Source organism: Vulpes lagopus, chromosome 15, assembly GCF_018345385.1.
Source record: "Vulpes lagopus strain Blue_001 chromosome 15, ASM1834538v1, whole genome shotgun sequence".
Classification (NCBI taxonomy): Eukaryota; Metazoa; Chordata; class Mammalia; order Carnivora; family Canidae; genus Vulpes; species Vulpes lagopus.
In genome coordinates, this window is record NC_054838.1 from 42,770,414 (window position 1) to 42,790,934 (window position 20,521).

Here is a 20,521-nt window from a genome sequence, read left to right on the forward strand (position 1 = left end):
CTGGGTGGGTGAGAGCTGCGAGGAGACAGCGACTGAGCTGCTGCCGGGTCTGTCGTCGGCCGAGCCCGCGGGTTTTCGGAGCCTTCGGGCGCGGCGTGCGCGGCGGGGAGTGCGGCGCCGGCCGGGTCTCGCGGTGGCTGCGTCGCCCTCCCTCTAGTGTGCGCTGACTGGACGCCGGCGTCTCTCCGTGGCTCGCCGCACGCCCCCCGCCCCCGGCGCGCCGTGCCCGCTCGCTCGCGCGCTCCCCCCACGCGGCGGCCCGCCTCCAGGGCCGGGCGAGCCTGTCGCGAGCCCCCGGCGGGCGGTGGGCTTTTTTTCCTCTGAGTTTGTGACTCCGTAGTCCCCTGAATGGCTGCCGGGCGTTGAAACGGTTTAAACGAGGTTAGTTTGGGTGGGGTGTTTACCCTTCAGGACTTAAAAAGGAACGAGCTGGTTCGCTGTGTCCGCTCTCAGGCCTCGGGTCAGTGGCAGGCCTGGAAAGCTGCCCCGTCCTGCGTGGCTGGTCTCCCTCCCAGGATTGAACGAACCTTCAAAGTGATCTGGTCTCTTCGCTCAGCGTCCCTCTAAATATTGAAAACATTCCAGGCATAAAGGTCGAGTCCTCGAGGCATCTGCACAGTGTGTGAAACGCTTGGAAGCGCCTGGACCGGGAGCGCATGTCTGACTCCTGCCCTATGTGGGAGCCCGCCTGGCTCTCTTATTTCTGAGCCTCAGTACGAAATGAAAATCCAGGTCCTAAAATAGGTCCCAACCCCTAAAGGTCCTAAAATAAAGCTTCCTCCTTTCTTCTGTAGGATCTCCTTTGACTTGTCATGGTGTTTCAACCAATCGCACTATTAATTTATTATTATGCTATTATTAATAGAAATTTGCTATTTATTTTTTTAAGCTTTTATTTATTTATTCATAGAGACACACAGAGAGAGGCAGAGACACAGGCAGAGGGAGAAGCAGGCTCCATGCAAGGAGCCCGATGTGGGACTCGATCCTCCGTCTCCAGGATCACACCCTGGGCTGCAGGCTGCGCCACCGGGGCTGCCCCATGTATTTTGTTCCTACTAGGACAATAGAAACTGCACAAAACCAACTCATCTCTGCTTTTTTTTTTTTCTTCTTGATGTATTCACGTTCAACCAACACTATGGAATCTCTGGACTTTGAGTCTCACAGAACTCCCACAGATGGTGGGTCCACCAGATTCCTGTGCTTACGGGGTTTCACAAATGCTTTATGTGAATGAGGTAGCAAGGGATAGTGGTGGACATGCACTTTGCCCCCCTGGCCTCTGATCCTGCACATCCTCCCTTATCCTATTTGGTCCTAAAAGTTCAATATAGGAATGCCTGGGTGGCTCAGACTGTTAAGCCTCTGCCTTCTGCTCAGATCATGGTCAGAGTCTTCGGATCAAGCCGTGCATTGGGCTCCCTGCTCCATGGGGGGCCTGCTTCTCCCTCTGCCTCTACCTGCTTGTTCTCTCTGTCAAATTAATAAAGTCTTTTTTTTTTTTAATTCATATATAAAGTTAAGAATTTCAGCGTGGTGACAACAGCATTAAACCAAATGGCATTCTGAGCACATGGCCCTAGGTCATTATGCTACTTGCATACCCCTGAAGCCAGTCCTATCCCAGAGACTTATGAGTCTGATAAATTGTAAATTTTCGATAAGTAATTAAGGCTGCACTGGTGCCCACTAGGAAGGCACTTGGAAGACAGAACCACAGTCTTCAAAGAGATCACAGCCTAGGTGAAAGAAACAAAGTGAATAGATGATAACTCTGAGAGCTCTAAGATGGTACTGTACAAATTCTGTCTTCTAGGAGTTGAAATGTCATTTTATCACAGGCTAACCCACAGATAATAATGTATAATGTGAGGAGTTCTGGATTTAGAGTGGGCTACATTTGGTTTTGAATTATTCCTGCCACTTTAACAGCTGAAGGATCTCAAGTAAATAGTATATTCTCTCTGGCCTATTTCTCTTTTGTAAAAGAAGTATAATATCTATTCAGTGTGAGAGGTTCTGGGAGAATGTAAAAAATGCCTAACATAGTATGGGTTATATAGCGTGCTGTCAGTAGTTACCAGCTTTGTTGCTACAGTTGGTCTACCCATTAGGCATTGTCTATTCAGCTCCACTTATCCATCTGCCTCCCATTTATATTCTTCCATTCTCCAGACCCATCTTCTGGGCCACTGACTCCCAGTAACTGAAGCTGCAGGGTGAATATCCTGTGCCTCCTTACAGCCCAAAGCTGTCCTCCTAGAGCCACTTTTGAGTTTATATTAGAACTTTTTTTTTAAGGTTTTCCTTATATATTTATTACTTACTTGAGAGAGAGAAAGTGAGCTTGAGCAAAGGCAGAGGGAGAAGCAGGCTCCTCACCAAGCAGGGAGCCCGATGCTGAGCTTGATCCCAGGACCCTGGGATCATGACCTGAGCGGAAGACAGACGCTTAACCAACTGAACCACCCAGGTGCCCCATATAGTAGAACCTTTCTAACTCCCTTCTCTCATCACTCCAACTCCAACCTCCTTCCCTCCCTCCTACATAAACACATTTATACACACATTACCACACTGCCTTCTGGGATGTTGGCTTGCCTGAAGGTCTACATTTCCAAACCAGTTCTCCAAATGTAGCCTCCCAGGTTTGGACTTTGTTTCTATTTTCGTGGGGGAAAAACCAAACAAACAAATCTAACCTTTAAAAATGGCAAAGAATTGTATTTAACTTAAACTTGTCTTTATTATTTCTACTAGAAACAGAAATACCTAGAGTGCTTTTATTTTCCTTATTTTATATATATATATATTATATATATATATATATATATATAGTATTGAGCAGATGTTGACATGTTCTTAATTAGTACCTTTTTATAAAGAAAATATGTTAACATTTGGAAAATCTAGGTGAAGAATATGTAAGAATATTTATATGTATTTTCTGTCCATCTGAAACTAATTTCAAAAAAATTAAAATGTTTCATTCCTGAACAGTTATAGATTATTTAACTGAAAGATATACTTGAGATCATTGAAATATGATTATGTAAGACTTGGGACCCATTATCAACATTAGATATTTTATTTGGGAGACTAGATTGTACATATCATGTAATTAAAAGTTGGTATTTGGTGAAGTTCTTACGTAAATGTTAAGTCCTAAATGTATAGGTAGTATGTTTGTGGAGGATGTGTTTAAAATTATCATCAAAACCAGAAAACCAGTTTCTAAGAAACCTGTGAATCTTTGGAAAATTAAAAAAAGCCGGGGGTGGGGGGACTTTCTAAGTGATATTGAAAGACCACCTTTCAGTTGGTAAGTAAGCTTGTATCAGAGACTATTGAAATTAATAATTAACTTTTTTGGGTTAAAATATTTATTTATTTATTTTTGTGTATTTTTTTATTAGAGTTCGATTTGCCAACATATAGTATAACACCCAGTGCTCATCCTGTCAAGTGCCCCCTCAGTGCCCGTCACCGTCACCCCATCCCCCGCCCCCCTACCCTTCCACTACCCCGTGTTCGTTTTTTTATAAATTTATTTATTTATTCATGAGAGACAGAAAGCGGCGGGGAGGGAGGGCAGAGACATAGGCAGAGGGAGAAGCAGGCTCTCTGCAAGAGCCTGATGATCCCAGACTGCAGGATCATGCCCGGAGTCAAAGGTATGCATGCTCAACCTCTGAGCCACCCAGGTGTCCCTAGATTAATAATTAATAAGGTATTCCATTAACAATGTTAATGAGAATCAGAATAATGCTCTTAGAAACACTCTTAAAAAAGTTTTACCTGCAGTTTTTGTTGCAGTTTATTGAGAGTGGGATTCCCTGCCCATCTCACATTATTTTTGTGTGAGGTTTTTTTTTTTTAAGATTTTTTTTTTTTTTTTTTAATTCACGATAGACATAGAGAGGCAGAGACACAGGCAGAGGGAGAATCAGGCTCCATGCAGGGAGCCCAACGCGGGACTAGATCCCTGGACTTCAGGATCCTGCCATGGGCCAAAGGCAGGCCCTAAACCGCTGAGCCACCCAGGGATCCCCCTGAGTTTTGTTTTTTTTTTTCCTTCATTTTATTTACTTCTCTCTGCTTGCATATCCTCTCACCTGAACACTTAAGGTAAGGTACTAATCTCTGTATATATATGTCTACTTATTGTAAAATATGCTTAGCCTATATTTTTGAAACTATAATTGGTTAGGTTATCAGAATAATTGAACATGAAAGCTGCTTAGCAAGAAAGTATATTTATTTATTTGTAAATAAAAGTAATAATTTGAATTTCAATAGCTATTCATTTGTAGAAGTGTGCATTTCTCTTAGTCATTTAAATTTTCTTTTGTAAAATATATAGTCTAAGAAACTTGTTTAAGTGTTAGCCCAAATGTCATATATAGAAGAGAAAACACAAATTATCTATGAGCGAATTATTTGAGTGTCCTATACTACTATCAACAACCATTTAAACAGTTACTTATAAACCCTTAAAACTATCTTCTGCTTCAGGACCTACATTCCTTAGACCAATCATCAGACAACTGCATGTTCAATCCACATATACCACCAAAGAAAATGAATTGTGCCTTCTTGGCTTGACATTTCCTTTTGTCTGTTTGAAGTGTTGACTTTAAAATATCAGTATTAAAAAAGGTTACTTGGGCATTTCTCACTTGGAATATTAAATACAGGAAACACTGGTTGCCTTTCTATGAGGAAAGAAAAGTAAATGCCCTTTTGCCCTTTTTATATAACTAAACTCTCAGTGTTCCTTTCCAGAGACACAACTGTTCATGCATGGTGCACGACCAACTCTTGTGATCACTGACCTGCCATAGCCTTATGTGTATAGTCTTGCACCTAAAGAAGAAAGAAATGGCTTGTGTTGAGTATTCTTTTCATGTGCCAAGTCTTGAGGAGCTTGTCGTAGGTAAATGCAATACTGACTTTAAGTATTTTGAGATTGTTCTAAGGAAAAAATTTAAAAATATAAACATTCTAAGATATGATTTGTGCAATAGTATTTTCAATGCAGAACTCACTTTCCTGAGGCACTTGGGTGGCTTAGTCGGTTAAGCGTCTGCCTTTGGTTCAGGTCAGGATCCCAGGATAGAGCCCTGCTTTGGGCTCCCTGCTCAGTGGGGAGTCTGCTTCTCCCTCTCCCTCTGCCCCTGCTTTTTCTCTCTCTAGCTCATTCTCTCTCACTCAAAAAAAATAAAATCTTTTTTTTAAGAACTCATTTTCCTTTTCCTCTTTGTCCTTTAAAAAAAAAAAAGTTTATTCATTTATTTCAGAGAGAGAGAAAAAGAGAATATGAGCAGGTCTCCACCTGGAAGAGGGAAAGAATCCCAAGCTGACTCTGCCCTAAGTGGCGCTGAGCCTCAGGCACCATCCCATGACCCATGAGATCCTGACCTGAGCCAAAACCAAGATCAGATGCCCAACTGTCAGAGCCACACATGTGCCCCTCTTTGTACTATTTTTGTTGAGAGTCCAAAATTATCCCCCCCTAAAAAAACTAAACTCACCATTTGAAGATTCTTGTTAAGATACCAACTTTAAACTCACCATTTGAAGATTCTTGTTAAGATACCAACTTTACAGAATGAAAATGAATATAGTAATCCAAGAGTTAAGTATATGTGATGCCCAAAAAGTCACACAATTTTAACTTCTTACCAGTCACAGTATTCTTTAAATATATAATCTACTGTGGCATATTAATCATTTTCCTAACCTTACTACTTTTTCCCCTTCTCCTGATATGATAGACTGCCAGTGAACTTGCTTAGATTTCTCTGTGTATATTTTTATGCATTTCCCCTTGTTCAAACAAGAACTTAAGGCAGCTTCACAAAATTAATTAGAGGGGTGATAGATAAGAAAAAGTAAATAAAAATAGGAATATGAAATGAAACCAGGATAGTTTGGGTTAGTACTAACCCAAAACTATGTAGCTCGTCAAAAAGCTAACATTTGTTTGACAACCTTTTGGTTCTATTCTGACGGTAACTATAAAACCCACCCTTTGCAAAGTGCACCCATCCTGACAGTTCATCTGTATGTCTGATAGGTCAAGAAGTGTACTCAGGTTTTGCTTGGTTGTGGCTCTCTTCTTCTGACCTTCCTATTTTTTCTTTAATTTGGATGGCAGCTCAACAATCTGTATTACTAGTATTCTTTGCCTGTATCTCTTTTTTGTCTTTCTGTTTTCCCTGATAAGACAGGACAGCTAGGAATCATTTCTTTGAGGGCCTTTCTACATCTATCTTCTCTTGCGTGTTTATGTTTTATGTTCCTTCTATATGTACAGGACATATTCAGAACAGTAGAAATGGAATCTGAGTTTCTTGGCTTAAAATTTATTTTCAGTTTTACAGAAAATACTATAGCTAGAATTTGGTCTCTTTGTAACTGATAAAAAAAATAGATTTTACTGTATTTCTACATGCTGAAATCTTTATATATTCATAAGTTTACAGTCATCAGTTTAGGGAGGAGAATTTTCCAGGCAACTTGATTTCTGTTTTCCTGTAGATAATGTTTTATATCTTGAATGGGATGTCTACATGGCTAGATTTAGGATGGCTTCATGTTTTGGAATCTGATTCTATAAAACCTAAACTAATGGCTAACTACTCTCAGAGAAATTTTTGTGGAAACTTATCACCCTTAGAAATACATTGCTCTGGGCAGCCCCGGTGGCGCAGCGGTTTGGCGCCGCCTGCAGCCCGGGTTGTGATCCTGGAGACCCCGGGATCAAATCCCATGTCGGGCTCCCTGCATGGAGCCTGCTTCTCCCTCTGCCTGTGTCTCTGCCTCTCTCTCTCTCTCTCTCTCTCTCTCTCTGTGTGTCTATGAATGAATGAATTAATTAATTAATTAAATCTTTAAAAAAAAAAAGAAATACATTGCTCTTAGGGGCTTCTGGGTGGCTCAGTTAAGCATCTAATTCTTGGTTTCTGTTCAGATCATGATCTCAGGGTCATGAGATAGAGATGTTGGCCTCTGCACTGGGTTGGAGCCTGCTTAAGATTCTCTTTCCTCCTCCTCCTCTCTCCATCCAGAAAAGAAAGAAGTTCATTGCTCCTAGATTTATAACTTTGAAATATGTTTGCTTTTTCTGCTTTTTTTTAATTGAGTTATAGCTCCAATAACACAAACTGATCTTAAGTGTACAGCTTGATGAATTTTAACATGTTCATACCCATGTCACTGCCATCCAGATTGAGATATAAAATATTTCCAGCATCCCAGAAGACTCCTGTATTTACTTTTCCAGTCAATATCTCTACCCCAAGAGGTAACACTGTTCTGACTTTTATCACCTTAGATTAGTTGCCTGATTTTGAAGCACATATAAGTGAAGTCATATATATTCTTTTGTGTCTTACTCCTTTTGCTCAATATTTCGTCTTCAAGTTTCAGTGAAGTTGTTACATGTAATTGCTTACTTTCTAACAGTTTATTTTTTTAAAAGATTTATTTATTTATTTATTCATGAGAGACACAGAGAGAGAAGCAGAGACATAGGCAGAGGGAGAAGCAGGCTCTCTCCTGGGAGCCCAGATCCCAAGGATCATGCCCTGAGCCAAAGGCAGCCACTGAGCCACCCAGTTTAAATATATACATTTCTGTAGGTCTTTGGAATTCTCTCCCCAAAAGGGAGGTAATACCCACTTTAGTGTTTATCTTCAGTGGTTTAAATCTCTACAGATTTACAGAGATTTTTATGGAGGTATTGTATGGAGGTATTTGATATAACACGTGATTGTGTGTCTAATGTTGAATTATGTTCATTAAGAAGACCATTTCCCCCTCTCTCTCTCTTTTCTTTTAAAGATTTTATTATATTTATTCATGAGAGAGAGAGATAGAGGCAGAGACACAGGCAGAAGGAGAAGCAGGCACCATGCAGGGAGCCTGATCTGGGGCTTGATCCCAGGTCTCCAGGATTACACCCCAGGCTGAAGGTGGCGCTAAACCGCTGGGCCACAGGGGCTGCCCTCTTTTTTGTTTGTTTGTTTGTTTGTTTTAAAGTAAGCTCTACATTCAACTTGGGGCTTGAACCAAGATAAGGAGTCTCTTGCTCTACCAACTGAGCTAGCTAGGTGCACATCACCCCCACCCCAACATTTATAAATACAAGTTTAGATTGGGAGCATGATACCCAAAATGTTGAGGGAAGATTTGATATATGGTGGCAAATTTTCACCTAATTTTTTTTTTTTTTTTTTAGATTTTATTTATTCATGAGAGACACAGAGAAAGCAGAGACATGGGCAGCATGTCTCCTTCAGGGAGCCCAATGTGGAACTTGATCCTGGAACTCCAGGGCATGGCCTGAGCCCAAGGCAGATGCCCAACCGCTGAGCCACTCAGGTGTCCCTCACCTAATGTTTAATAACCTTTTTCCTTGTCTTTGTCAGTTCTGCAGGAGGGGCTAAAGGGTAACTTTGCTGATGTCCAGGTCTCTGTGGTTGATTGCCCTGATCTGACTAAGGAGCCATTTACCTTTCCTGTAAAAGGTAAACGATTTTTGCAGTTTACTGTTTTTGGTCCTGATCTCTTTCTGAAAACCAATTATAAAAGTAACCTATTCTCCTCACTAAATAACTAATAAATTAGTTAAAATAAAATTAAGAAATCAGAAAACACAGTAGAAGGCAAAAAAGGGTTAATCTTAATTCTTGTCATCCAAAGAGTTTTCTAATAAATAATTTGTAAGCCTCTAAATTGCAACACTAAGGAAGCTATATATGTATGTTTATATATGAATGATTTACTATTTACTATAGTTTATTTACTATATATATATATATATATATAGTTTATTTACTATAGTTTATTTACTAGTATTATCTGATCTCTAACATATTACATAGTATCTGGCTGTTGCTGCCTGACATTCTCTCTCCTTGGTTCTTTTGCCTGTACTTCCTGGGTATCTTTCCTACTTCTATGTTCATTTTTCCTAGATCCCTTTTCTTTCTGGCAGGCTCTGAAATCCTGACATTTTCTAGAATCTTTGCTCAGCCTCTTCTTACTCTACAATCTCTGCATTTTTTTGTATAGTCCGCTGGTTTTAAATTGCTATTTGGCTACAAGAATTTGAAATCTGCACATCTCACCTAGGTCTCTCATTTTCTTAGTTACAGATCAGTAATCCCAGCTGTCCACAGGACATTTCCATCTATATATTGCTCCCTGCAGGGAACCCAATGCAGGACTCGATCCCAGGACTCCGGGATCACGACCTGAGCCAAAGGCAGATGCTTAACCACTGAGCCACCCAGGCACCCCTAAAAGCACAGATTTTTAAAGAAATAGGTCATTATAGACTAATTCTGGAAATTTCATCCTATCCAAACTTTGGCTTCAATTCTAGCCTTGCTCTATTATCAACTTTCTATTGCCTTTATGCTACCAACTATATCAAGCCAGGCTTGGTTATGACAATATTGGAAACACAAGTAATTAGAATAGGATAGGGATCATAACTACTTTCATCTTCCAATCCCTGCTATTTGTAAAACCGAGGGAATGGAGAAGTTACATACTCTTAATAAATTAAATTAGTGTCTCTTGACATTTTTTATACTTAAGTTAGATGTTTGCCTATTTTTAAGATGACTCCTTTTTTTTTAGGCATCTGTGGGAAAACTAGAATTGCAGAAGTAGGAGGTGTGCCTTACTTATTGCCTCTTGTAAATAAAGAAAAAGTAAGTGTACTTTAACTCCTCACATTCACATGAAGATTATAAGAAGTTGGGTTGATTCCTCTTTATATTATTATAAGATCCATTGACCAGTGTGTCAAGGAAGGGTTAGTGGACTCATTCAAAAATAATAAACCAAGAGATTTGGTTAAGTTATTTAAATAATCTGTTTTTTCTTTTTATGTAGGTTTATGATCTAAATAAGATTGCAAAAGAAATCAAGCTTCCTGGAGCTTTTATTCTTGGAGCAGGAGCAGGCCCATTTCAGACTCTTGGGTTCAACGCTGAGGTCCGCATTCATATAATTATTTTATTTTATTGATTTGACATTTGGTTTATCTTTTTTCTTTTATTGCCCTATCAGAAAGTCTGCTTTCTGGATGTATTATAAATGGTCGATGTCATCTTTCTTTACAGATTCAATACTGTGTGATACAGATTTTGACTATAGCATGTGCTCCAACAGTAATGGAGCCCTAACCTCTAATTTCACATTTTCTTAGGGTATGCACTCAGTGTTAAATGAGACCTAATATAGTCTGCTGAGAACCCTGGATTGTGAAAGATTTTAATCCTTACACATCAGAGAATTCCTAGCTTCACTATAGTTCTTTCCTTTTGCTACAAGAGGAGCTTTTGATGAGATGAATGGAATAATTAATGATCTCATCAGTTCCCTCTTTCAGACTAAGTAGTAAGGCCCTACCCCAGTGGTATGATGATTATTTACAAAAGGTACTATCTATTACTCTGTATGTTAGTATGTTTACAACATAAAAAAAAAAAGTTTCTTCACATCTCTTAAATAGAAGAATGAAGGACCTCTTCATTCTGCCCATCCCCTCACCTCTTCTGATGTAACCATTAGTCAATAATCATACAAGTTCTTTTGTAGAAAGATGAATATAATTTACTTAGTGTTCAATATAGAAAAAAAAGTTTAAAATCTAAAGACAGACATTTTAAAGCACAATTTACAATGTTCTAGAAACTGTAAGAAATACTATGAACATTTTATAAGATATTTTTTCGGTTTTTTTGTTGTTTATAAATCTTTAACATCTTGAATCTAAAATTAAATATTTCATACTTCATGTTTTCTTACTAGATTCTGATATAAAATATCTAAAGTCAAGGATAAGGTCCTTTGTTATGTTACTCAGGATACTCTCTTTGCATATTGATGCCAGGGTTGACCAATTTACTTTCTTATTTTACTTTTCAGTTTATGCCAGTTATTCAAATAGGAAGTGAACATAAACCTGCAGTGAATGGAAGTTACTTTGCCCGTATTAACCCTGTGGATGGAGGGTGCCTGCTAGAGAAATACAGTGAGAAATACCATGATTTTGGGTGTGCATTACTGGCTAATCTTTTTGCCAGTGAGGGCCAACCTGGAAAGGTGACTTTTTTTGTTGTTGTTCACAAAACACAGTATTCTTCAAAAGTTCTCAGATAGCTAAAAAAAAAAAAATTGAATTTTTATTGTCACAAATATGGTTTTCTTAATTCAAAACTAGCTAAGTCAAATTTCTTTAACCCAGTTATGAAAGATTACTATAGTACTACAGGCAAGGTGGAAGTCTTATTTAAAACTGAGGTTAGGAATACTTAGTAAGCAATACCTTTTTTTCTGAGGAATAAAAGGTAACAATATTCATGGGGGAGTGAGTCAAACATATGAGCTGTGCAGTTGAAGTAAATAGATAATGCCAGTCCCTAGTTAGTCTATAGGTAGTTTGCTCATTCCTGATGGATCGGATGTTGGTTGATCTAGACTGAAATGGTGGTAGCAAAATATAGCAAGGAGCTTAGGAAACTTCATATTTACTTCCTGTTAGAACACCAAAAGATGATAACAGTGTTAGCAATTGTGAGAACTCAGATTTTTAAATAGAGTAGCTACTTTAGCTACTTTGAGAAATGAGGTAGTGAATTAAAAAGACGTTTAAGGGGTACCTGGGTAGCTCAGTTGGTTAAACATCTGATTCTTGATCTCAGCTCAGGTCTTGATTATATGCTTCACTTTGATAGTTATCCACATAATATTTTGCAGCGTAGAACAATGGTATGCATATTTATATCCTCTCTAGGTCATTGAGGTGAAAGCCAAAAGAAGAACTGGAAAACTTAACTTCGTGACTTGTATGAGACAGACTCTTGAAAAACATTATGGAGATAAACCTGTAGGGATGGGAGGGACTTTCGTAATTGAGAAGGGAAAAGCAAAGACTCACATAATGGTAAGGGCCTTCGTGTCTATCCTTGCATGCGTATGTGGGTATGTGCACATACTTAAGATCTTAGGATTTTTTTTTTTTTAATTTTTATTTATTTATGATAGTCACACAGAGAGAGAACGAGAGAGAGGCAGAGACACAGGCAGAGGGAGGCAGGCTCCATGCAGCGGGAGCCCGACGTGGGATTCGATCCTGAGTCTCCAGGATCGCGCCCTGGGCCAAAGGCAGGCGCCAAACCGCTGCGCCACCCAGGGATCCCAGATCTTAGGATTTATGATAGAATTTAGTAGAATGGAGAATTCTACCCTTAAAGACACCCTGAATACTTTTCTTATGATTATATTACTTTAAAACTTAAATAACAAATGATACTGTAAATCATATTGTGAGATAATGTCTAACTAGGGTCCTTTTTCATGTTAATATATTAGAAGTTTCTTTTCACTGTGTTTTTAAGATCTAGATAGACTTGAATATAAGCCTTAGAAATGGATTATCATTTTTATTGCCAGAATCCCAAACTCCATACATAGACTTTGCTATTAAGATGGTTGTGGTGGGGTGCCTGGTGGCTCAGTCATTTGGATGTCCGACTCTTGTTATCGGCTCAGGTTGTGATCTGAGGGTTGTGAGATCAAGCCCAGCATCAGGCTCTGTGCTGGGTGGAGCCTGTTTGGGATTCTCTCTCTCTCTCCCCCCCCTCTCCCTCTCCCCCTCCCCCTCTCCTCCTCTCCTCCCTCTCTTTCTCACCTTGCACTCAAAAAACAAAACAAACAAACAAAAAAACACGATGGTTTTGGGGAAAGGACTCATTATGAAAATTATAATCTTACAGGCTGATTATACAAGTTTATAAGACATCAAGGATGGAATACTATATGAAGCAAGACCTCTAGGGCATTCAAGTTTTAAAATCATTTTTTGGAGGTGAATAAATGAATAGTATAAAAGTAATTACAACTCAGTTTCCTTTTCATTTTATCAATAAAATCAAAAAAAATGATTTTAATGTTTTTTATCCTGATAATTTGATTTTTTATTGTATTTTTTAAAAGATTTTATTTATTTATTTTAGAGAGAGAAAGTGAGAGACAGTGTGTGTTCATGAGCAGGGGGAGGGGCAGAGGGAGAACGAGAGAGAGAATCCCTAGCAGACTGTGTCCTGAGTGTGGAGCCCAACATGGGGCTCAGTCCTATGACCTGAGATCAGGTCAGATGCTTAACTGACTGAGCCACCCTGATGCCGCATCCTGATAATTCTAAATGGCAAGCCAGCTAATTTTGCAAAGAAAAACACAACATTGTGAAAATACTTAATTTTCCAAATTATTAAAAACAGAATTATAGATAAATCTATTTGTAAATACCAAATAATTATAAGATTTTTTTAAAAATGCAAGTACATAATATTTCATTACTAACCATGGGCATATCTTGTTTTATTGTATTTCACATTATTGCATTCCACAAATACTGCATTTTTTTAATAAATTGAAGGTTTGTGGCAACACTGCATCATATAAGCCTTTTGCCACCAATTTTCCAACAACTTTTGCTCACTTCCTGTCTCTGTATTACATTTTGGTAATTCTTGAATATTTCAAACTTTTCCATTATTATACTTGTTATAGTGGTCTGTGATCAGTGATCTTTGATGTAACTATCATAATTGTTTTGGGGCACCATAAACTGTGTCCATATCAGATGAATAATTTAATGAGTAAATGTTGGTATGTTTTGACAGTTCCACCAACTGGCCATTCCCCTATCTCTCTCCCTCTCCTTGGGCCTCTCTGTTCCCTAAGACACAACAATATTGAAATTAGGCCAGTTAATAATGCTACAATGGCCTCTAAATGTTCAAGGGAGAGGAAGAGTCACACTTCTCTCACTTTAAATTAAAACCTAGAAATTATTAAGTTTAGTGAGGAAGGCATGTCAAAAGTCAAGTAAGGCCAAAAGTTAGACTTCCTGTCCAAATAGTGAAGTTATAAAGACAAAGGAAAAAGTTCTTAAAGGAAAATTAGACATGTTAGTCCAGTGAATACCCAAATTATAAGAAAGCAAAAACAGCCTTATTGATGATTTGGGTAAAGTTTTAGTGGCCTGAATAGAAGATCAAATTAGCCACAACATTCCCTTAAGCCAAAGCCTAATCCAGAGCAATTCTATGAAGGCTGTAAGAGGTGAGGAAGCTGCAGAAGAAAAGTTCATGGGTTTGAAGGAAAAAGCTCTCTCCCTAACATACAATTGCAAGAGGAAGCAGAGCGTGCTGATGTGGAAGCTGTGACAAGTGATCCAGAGGTCGAGCTAAGATAATTAATGAAGGTGGCTACACTAAACAACAGATTTTCAATGTAGACAAAAGAGCCTGCTATTAGAAAAAGATATCATGTAGGACTTTCACAGGTAAAGAGGAGAAGTTAGTGCCTACCTTCAAAACTTCAAAGGACAGGGTGACTTTCTTGTTAGGGGTTAATGCAGCTGGTATCTTTCAGTTGAAGCCAGTACTCATTTACCATGCTGAAAATCTTAGGGCCCTTAAAAATTATGCTAATTCTACGCTCCTTGTGTTCTATCAATGGACCAACAAAGCCTGGATGGTAGCACATCTGTTTACAACATGGTTTACTGAATATTTTTGGCACGCTGTTGAGACCTACTTCTCAGAAAAAAATATTCCTTTCATGCGCATTGACAATGCACCTGGTCACCCAGGAGCTCTGATGGAGATGTACAATGAGATGAATGTTTTCATGCCCACTAACACAGCATGCATTCTGCAGCCCATGGCTCAAGGAGTAATTTCAACTTTGAAGTCTTATTATTTAAGAAATATATTTCATAAGGTTATAGCTGGCTATATGGCAGCTCAGGGCGAAGTCAATTGAAAACATTCTGGAAAAGGATTCACCATTCTAGATGCTGTTAAGAACATTTGTGATTCATGAGAAGTCAAAATAACAAGTAGAAGTTTGGAAGTTAACTCTCATGGATAACTTTAAGGGGTTCAAGACTTGAGTGGAGGAAGTCATTTCAGATATGGTGGAAACAGTGAGAGAACTAGAATTAGAAGTGGAGCTTGAAGATGGGACTGGATTGCTGCCATCTCATGATAAAACTTTAATGGATGAGGAGTTGTTTCTTATGGATGAGCAAAGAAAGTGGTTTCTTAAGATGAAATCTGCTCCTAGTGAAGATGCTGTGGAGATGATTGAAATGACAACAAGGGATTTAGAATATTATATAAATGTAGTTGCTAAAGCAGCTATAAGGGTTTGAGAGGATTGAATCCAATTTTTTAAGTTCTGCTATGGGTAAAATGCTATCAAACAGCATTGCATGCAACAGAGAAATCATTCATGAAAGGAAGAGTCAATTGGTATGGCCGACTTCACTGTGCCTTATTTTTAGACATTACCAGAGCCATCCCAATTTTCAGCAACCACCACCCTGAGCACCCAGCAGCCATTGACACTGAGGTAAGACCCTCCACCAGCAAAAAGTTTATGATTCACTGAAAGTTCAGATGATTGTTAGCATTCCTTAGCAATAAAGAGTTTTTAAATAAGTTGTGTACTTTTTTTAGACATAATGCTACTGCACACTTAAAAGTCTACAGTATAATGTAAACATCACTTTTACATGCACTAGGAAACCAAAAAAATTGTTTGACTTGCTCTATTACAATATTCACTTTATTGCAATGGTCTGGAACTGAACCTAAAGTATCTCCAAGGTATGCCTGTAGTTACCATAATGTACATTATATCTCTGAAACGTATCGACCTTATAACTGAAAAGTTTTTGTACCCTTTGACCAACACCTCATCTTCCCCAATCTCAGCCCCTGGCAACCATTCTAATCTCTGTTTCTCTAAGTTGGCCTCTTTAGATTACAATAAATGATGTAATGCAGTATTTATCTATGTTTGGTTTATTTCACCTTAGCATAAAGTCCTCCAAGTTCGTCCATGTTGTCACAAACTGTGGGATTTCCTTCCCTTTCAAGCCTGAATGACATGCACACACAATTATATATATATTAAATCACACACAAGGTGTGTGTGTATGTTCTTAAGACTTAGGTCTGATTCATTTTAAGTTACTTTTTGTGTATGTGTGTATATATATATATATATATATATATATATATATAATTTGTATATATATTTTTTGTATATATATATATTATATATAAATTAAGGGTCCAGTTTCATTCTTTTATACATCAGCACCATTTTGAAAAGACTATCCTTTTTCCACTGAATGGGCTTGATACCCTTATTGAAAATTATTTGACTGTCTATGCAAGGGTTTATTTCTGGGATCTCTATTCTATTCCACTGATCTTTATGTCTGTCTTTATGCTAGTGTCACTGTTTTGATTTCTTGTAATCAGTTTGATATCAGGGAGTATTAGACTTTGAAATTCCTTTTTTCCCCAAAAATTGGTTTGGCTCTTTGGGGTCCTGTGTGATTCCATATGAATTTTACAATGGATTCTTCTACTTCTGTAAAAAACTTTATTGAGATTTTGATAGGGATAGTGTTGAATCTTTACATCACTTTTGGTAGTATTAACATCTTAACAATATCACGTTCAACCCATAAACAGGATATTTTCCATTTATTGGAATTTTTATTTTTTAATCTTTTTTTAAAGATTAATTTTAGAGAGTGCACATGTGTGTGCATGCACATGAGCGGGGGCCGGGGGCAAAGGGAGAGAGGGAGAAGCAGACTCCTTGCTGTTCCTCAGGGCTCCTTGTGGCACTCTGCGCAGCCCTCCTTGTGGGGCTCCATGGGGGAAGATCAAGGAGGGGTGTTGATGGGGAGCTGCACGTGGGTTTGAATTCCAGACCCTGAGATCATGACCTGAGCCGAAATCCAGTTGGTTGCCCAATGGACTAAGCCACCCAGGTGCTCCTATTGGAGTCTTTAAATTTCTTTCAGTAATGTTTTGTAGTTTTTGCCTCCTTGATTAAGTTTATTCCTTACTATTTTATTCTTTTTGATGCTTCTGCCGATTTCAAATGCCTTGCTTCTCCCTCCCCCTACCCATCTACCAGTAGTAGTAATGAGATTTAAAATTAGGATGAGGATGTATTTCCAATAAAACTAAGAAGCTATGAAAACTTAAAAGATAGTAATATACCCATTCCTTCATTTATTCATTCATACATTTTAGCTTATACACTTAGTTGGTGATCATTTTGAAAACTAGGATAACTTGTTTTGATTCTAAAAATAACCAAATCTATGGGAAGGCTTAAATTTTTAACTTCATGAAGTTATATAGAATTTAAAATTTTAACTCTCCATAATATTCTATATATTTCAAATGATCTTTTATTGTAGCCTGCAGAATTTTCTTCCTGCCCATTGAACTCTGATGAAGAGGTGAATAAATGGTTGCACTTTTATGAGATGAGAGCTCCTTTGGTTTGTCTGCCAGTTTTTGTCTCCAAAGACCCGGTAAGTTTATGTCCATCTTTTATATTGCAGTATAATAGAGTGATAATGCTTAATTTTTAGGATATTCTTTTAATAAGGTACTTTTTGTGTTCTTATTTAAGAACTAGGGCATTCTCTAGGATTATCTTGAAAGATAAGACAGCAGGTGGCTAACGACCCTATGAGTTAGGGCAGGGTTGATTCTACCTTTGAGCAAATGAAAGTACATGTATTTTAACTAACACCCAAAGTCATGTTATTAAACAGTAGAATCAGGACCAGGATTCATGTCTTCTATCCTATTTGTTGCTTATTATACTATTCATTATATTTTAATACTACATACTAGAAAAAGATGATATAGACTAATTCATAGAAAGTATCTACCAGAATAATGACTAGTCATATTTTTTTATCTAGCAATTACAGATATGTCTAGGACTTTGTTCTTAAATATATGCATAAATATGTAAAATTATTAGTTAAAACGTTAGTCATGATAGCATTAATGTGATAGAATTGGAAATAACCTAAACGTCAGTTGGGAAGTGGTGTGTACATAAAATAGAATGCCATGCAGGTATAAAAGAAAAAGGAAGCTCTTTTATAACCTGATCTCAAGCTATATCGTTAAATGAAAAAAAAAACAATATTTGCACAGTACCTACAAGGTGCTACCATTTGAGTAAAAATGATAAGAGTAAATATTTCTGGAAGGATATAAGAAACTGTTTACATTGGTTGCCTGCAAGGAAAGGGAGTAAGTAGTAAAGGCAGGAGATGGATAGACACATTTTAAGGTGTTAATATCCCTTTCCACCCTTTGAATTTTGAATTAAGTGAATATATTATTTACTTAAAAATAAAATATAAACCATGGTAATATTAATAAAAAGGTCTCCCTCCCCCTTAAATGTATCCTATCCAAAATAATTTGAAAACTGACCAATAGCTTGTCTGTTGTCCTAGGGGTTTGATTTGCGTTTGGAGCACACTCACTGTTTTAGTCATCATGGGGAAGGTGGACACTACCATCAAGATACAACCCCAGACACAGTGGAATATCTTGGATACTTCTTGCCTGCAGAGTTTCTGTATCGCATTGATCAACCAAAAGAGACTCATTTATTTGGGCGAGATTAAATCAAATGAAAGAGAAATAATTCACTAAGGTTAACTTATTACTCACCAATTGATGCTAATATAAAACTCAATAGAAATTATCTCACTACTGAAATTCCATTTTTCTGGCCTTTAACTGGAAGGTATGTTGACATTTATACTCTGTATTATTTCATGGATATATCTTAGAAGTTATTGGGAACAAAGATACATAATGAAAATGTTCTTCGTTTTTATTCTTTAATAACAGCAAAATCAGTTTTATGTTTATACCTTAAATAAAAACATAGGAATTGTGATTATTCCTACCATCTATTGGTAATCACTTACATTATTAAATTTTTCAAATTAGTCTCAAACTCCCAAGTGGATGTTTCTGAGTATTAGAAAAATCAGTGTTGCAAATGTTGATAGTTGTTGAATCTTAGTACTGAACTTAAAAAAATCCACTTCAGAAATCAGAGTATACTCTTTTTCATGGAATAAGGTGGGCAAAGGAAGCAACTTTACCCCTTTTGGTGGGGTTGAATCATACTCAGAAGTTTGCAGTTTGCCTTTCACAAACATTGGCAACTAGGAAGTTAGCCATGATGCCTCCTTTGTTTGGCTTACCAATTGGAAGCATTGTACCATATCAATTATTTGCCAGAAGTAAAGGGAAAAGAAACAGCATCAAAATACAGCACTAAAGTGAGTATACTTTAATTTACAAGTGAGGTTATTGCTAAACATAATCATTGTCCTTTGTAAAGTAAAAAGTTATGTTCTTTTACTGATGGTAATTGTTGAAATTTTCCTGAATATTTGTCTATAATAATCATTAGCCAGAAATCTACTGTCTAATCTTAATCTTGCTAATGCTAACCTTGTGTAGATTTAGTAACAAAATTTAGTTTTAATACTAAACATATACTAAATCTTCAAAAAATGTGTTTTGATTATCTTCTTTGGATATTACCTATAACAAGACCTGTGAATATAAATTCCTAAATGTTATTTTTAAATAAGCCTCAATTTGAAAATAAAAATTTTATATGCACAGTGATGTTTCTTTTTAATATCTTACCTCCAGACAGAAAAAAATATTACTGGTTTAACAAAAGCGTATTGAACACCTCCCCTGCCCACTGGAATGTAAGCTCCCTAAGGGTAAGGGCTTTGTTTACTAGTGTAGTACTAATGCCTTTAACAGTGCCTGGACAAAGTAGAAACTCAACAAATAATTGTTGAATGAATGAGTGTGTAGAAGATAATGCCAGACACTTAACCAGATGCCGGGCTCTATCATTCAGACATTTATATAGTGGGGGGGAAAACTAACAATCAACAAATATATAATATATAATATGACAGGTCATATCAAGTCCTGTGAAGAAAGAGACCCCTGGGTGGCGCAGTGGTTTAGCGCCTGCCTTTGGCCCAGGGCGCGATCCTGGAGACCCGGGATCGAATCCCACGTCGGGCTCCCGGTGCATGGGGCCTGCTTCTCCCTCTGCCTGTGTCTCTGCCTCTCTCTTTCTCTCTCTGTGTGACTATCATAAATAAATAAAAAATTAAAAAAAAAAAAAAGTCCTGTGAAGAAAAAGCACAGGACAGGCTGTAAAGGAGGAGACTCTTTTGTTGTTTCCATCTCACATGAAACAGGATGGACTTACCACCCAAAACTCAATTTGGATGTCAAGATGGATAAAGGCACACACTGCAGGGTGTCTGAAAGGGATTACTGCTCAAATAATGAGGCTTTCTGGGGAAAGCAGGACAGCTCCCAAGTAGGTCCAAAAATGGCTTGAGAAAACAGGGAAAGGAGACTGGTTTGAGGTTTTTATGGTGGTGAAGGATTAGGGCTACGGTTATGGTTCCACATGGAGTGTAAGTTTCCCACAAGTGTCAGAGAAGGAGCAGCTGGCTTATCAGCTTGCTCATCAGAATGGGAAAAAGGAGGAATGAGGCTTAAAAGATGTCCACAAACATAAA

General features: G+C 37.8%; 1 protein-coding gene across 2 annotated transcripts; it reads left to right on the forward strand.

Moving 5' to 3' along the window:
• Positions 1-31: 31 nt before the first annotated feature.
• Positions 32-19,586, forward strand: C15H11orf54 (chromosome 15 C11orf54 homolog). Of its 2 annotated transcripts, none has more exons than XM_041730610.1 (9): positions 32-381; positions 4,789-4,939; positions 8,439-8,537; positions 9,658-9,731; positions 9,916-10,017; positions 10,954-11,130; positions 11,822-11,971; positions 17,330-17,446; positions 18,395-19,586. In XM_041730610.1, exons 2-9 carry the CDS (start codon positions 4,852-4,854, stop codon positions 18,566-18,568), a joined length of 981 nt encoding a protein of 326 aa, XP_041586544.1. In that variant the 5' UTR covers positions 32-381; positions 4,789-4,851; the 3' UTR covers positions 18,569-19,586. The 2 variants fall into 2 exon arrangements, with proteins under 2 accessions (XP_041586544.1, XP_041586543.1); XM_041730609.1 differs by lacking the exon at positions 32-381 and adding an exon at positions 3,781-4,131.
• Positions 19,587-20,521: the final 935 nt, after the last annotated feature.

Coding starts and splice junctions, on each gene's coding strand:
- C15H11orf54 (XM_041730610.1), top strand. CDS start 4,852: ATGTGTATAGTCTTGCACCTAAAGAAGAAAGAAATGGCTTGTGTTGAG. Junction 4,940..8,438: donor TCTTGAGGAGCTTGTCGTAG/GTAAATGCAATA, acceptor TGTCTTTGTCAG/TTCTGCAGGAGGGGCTAAAG. Junction 11,131..11,821: donor GTGAGGGCCAACCTGGAAAG/GTGACTTTTTTT, acceptor TATCCTCTCTAG/GTCATTGAGGTGAAAGCCAA.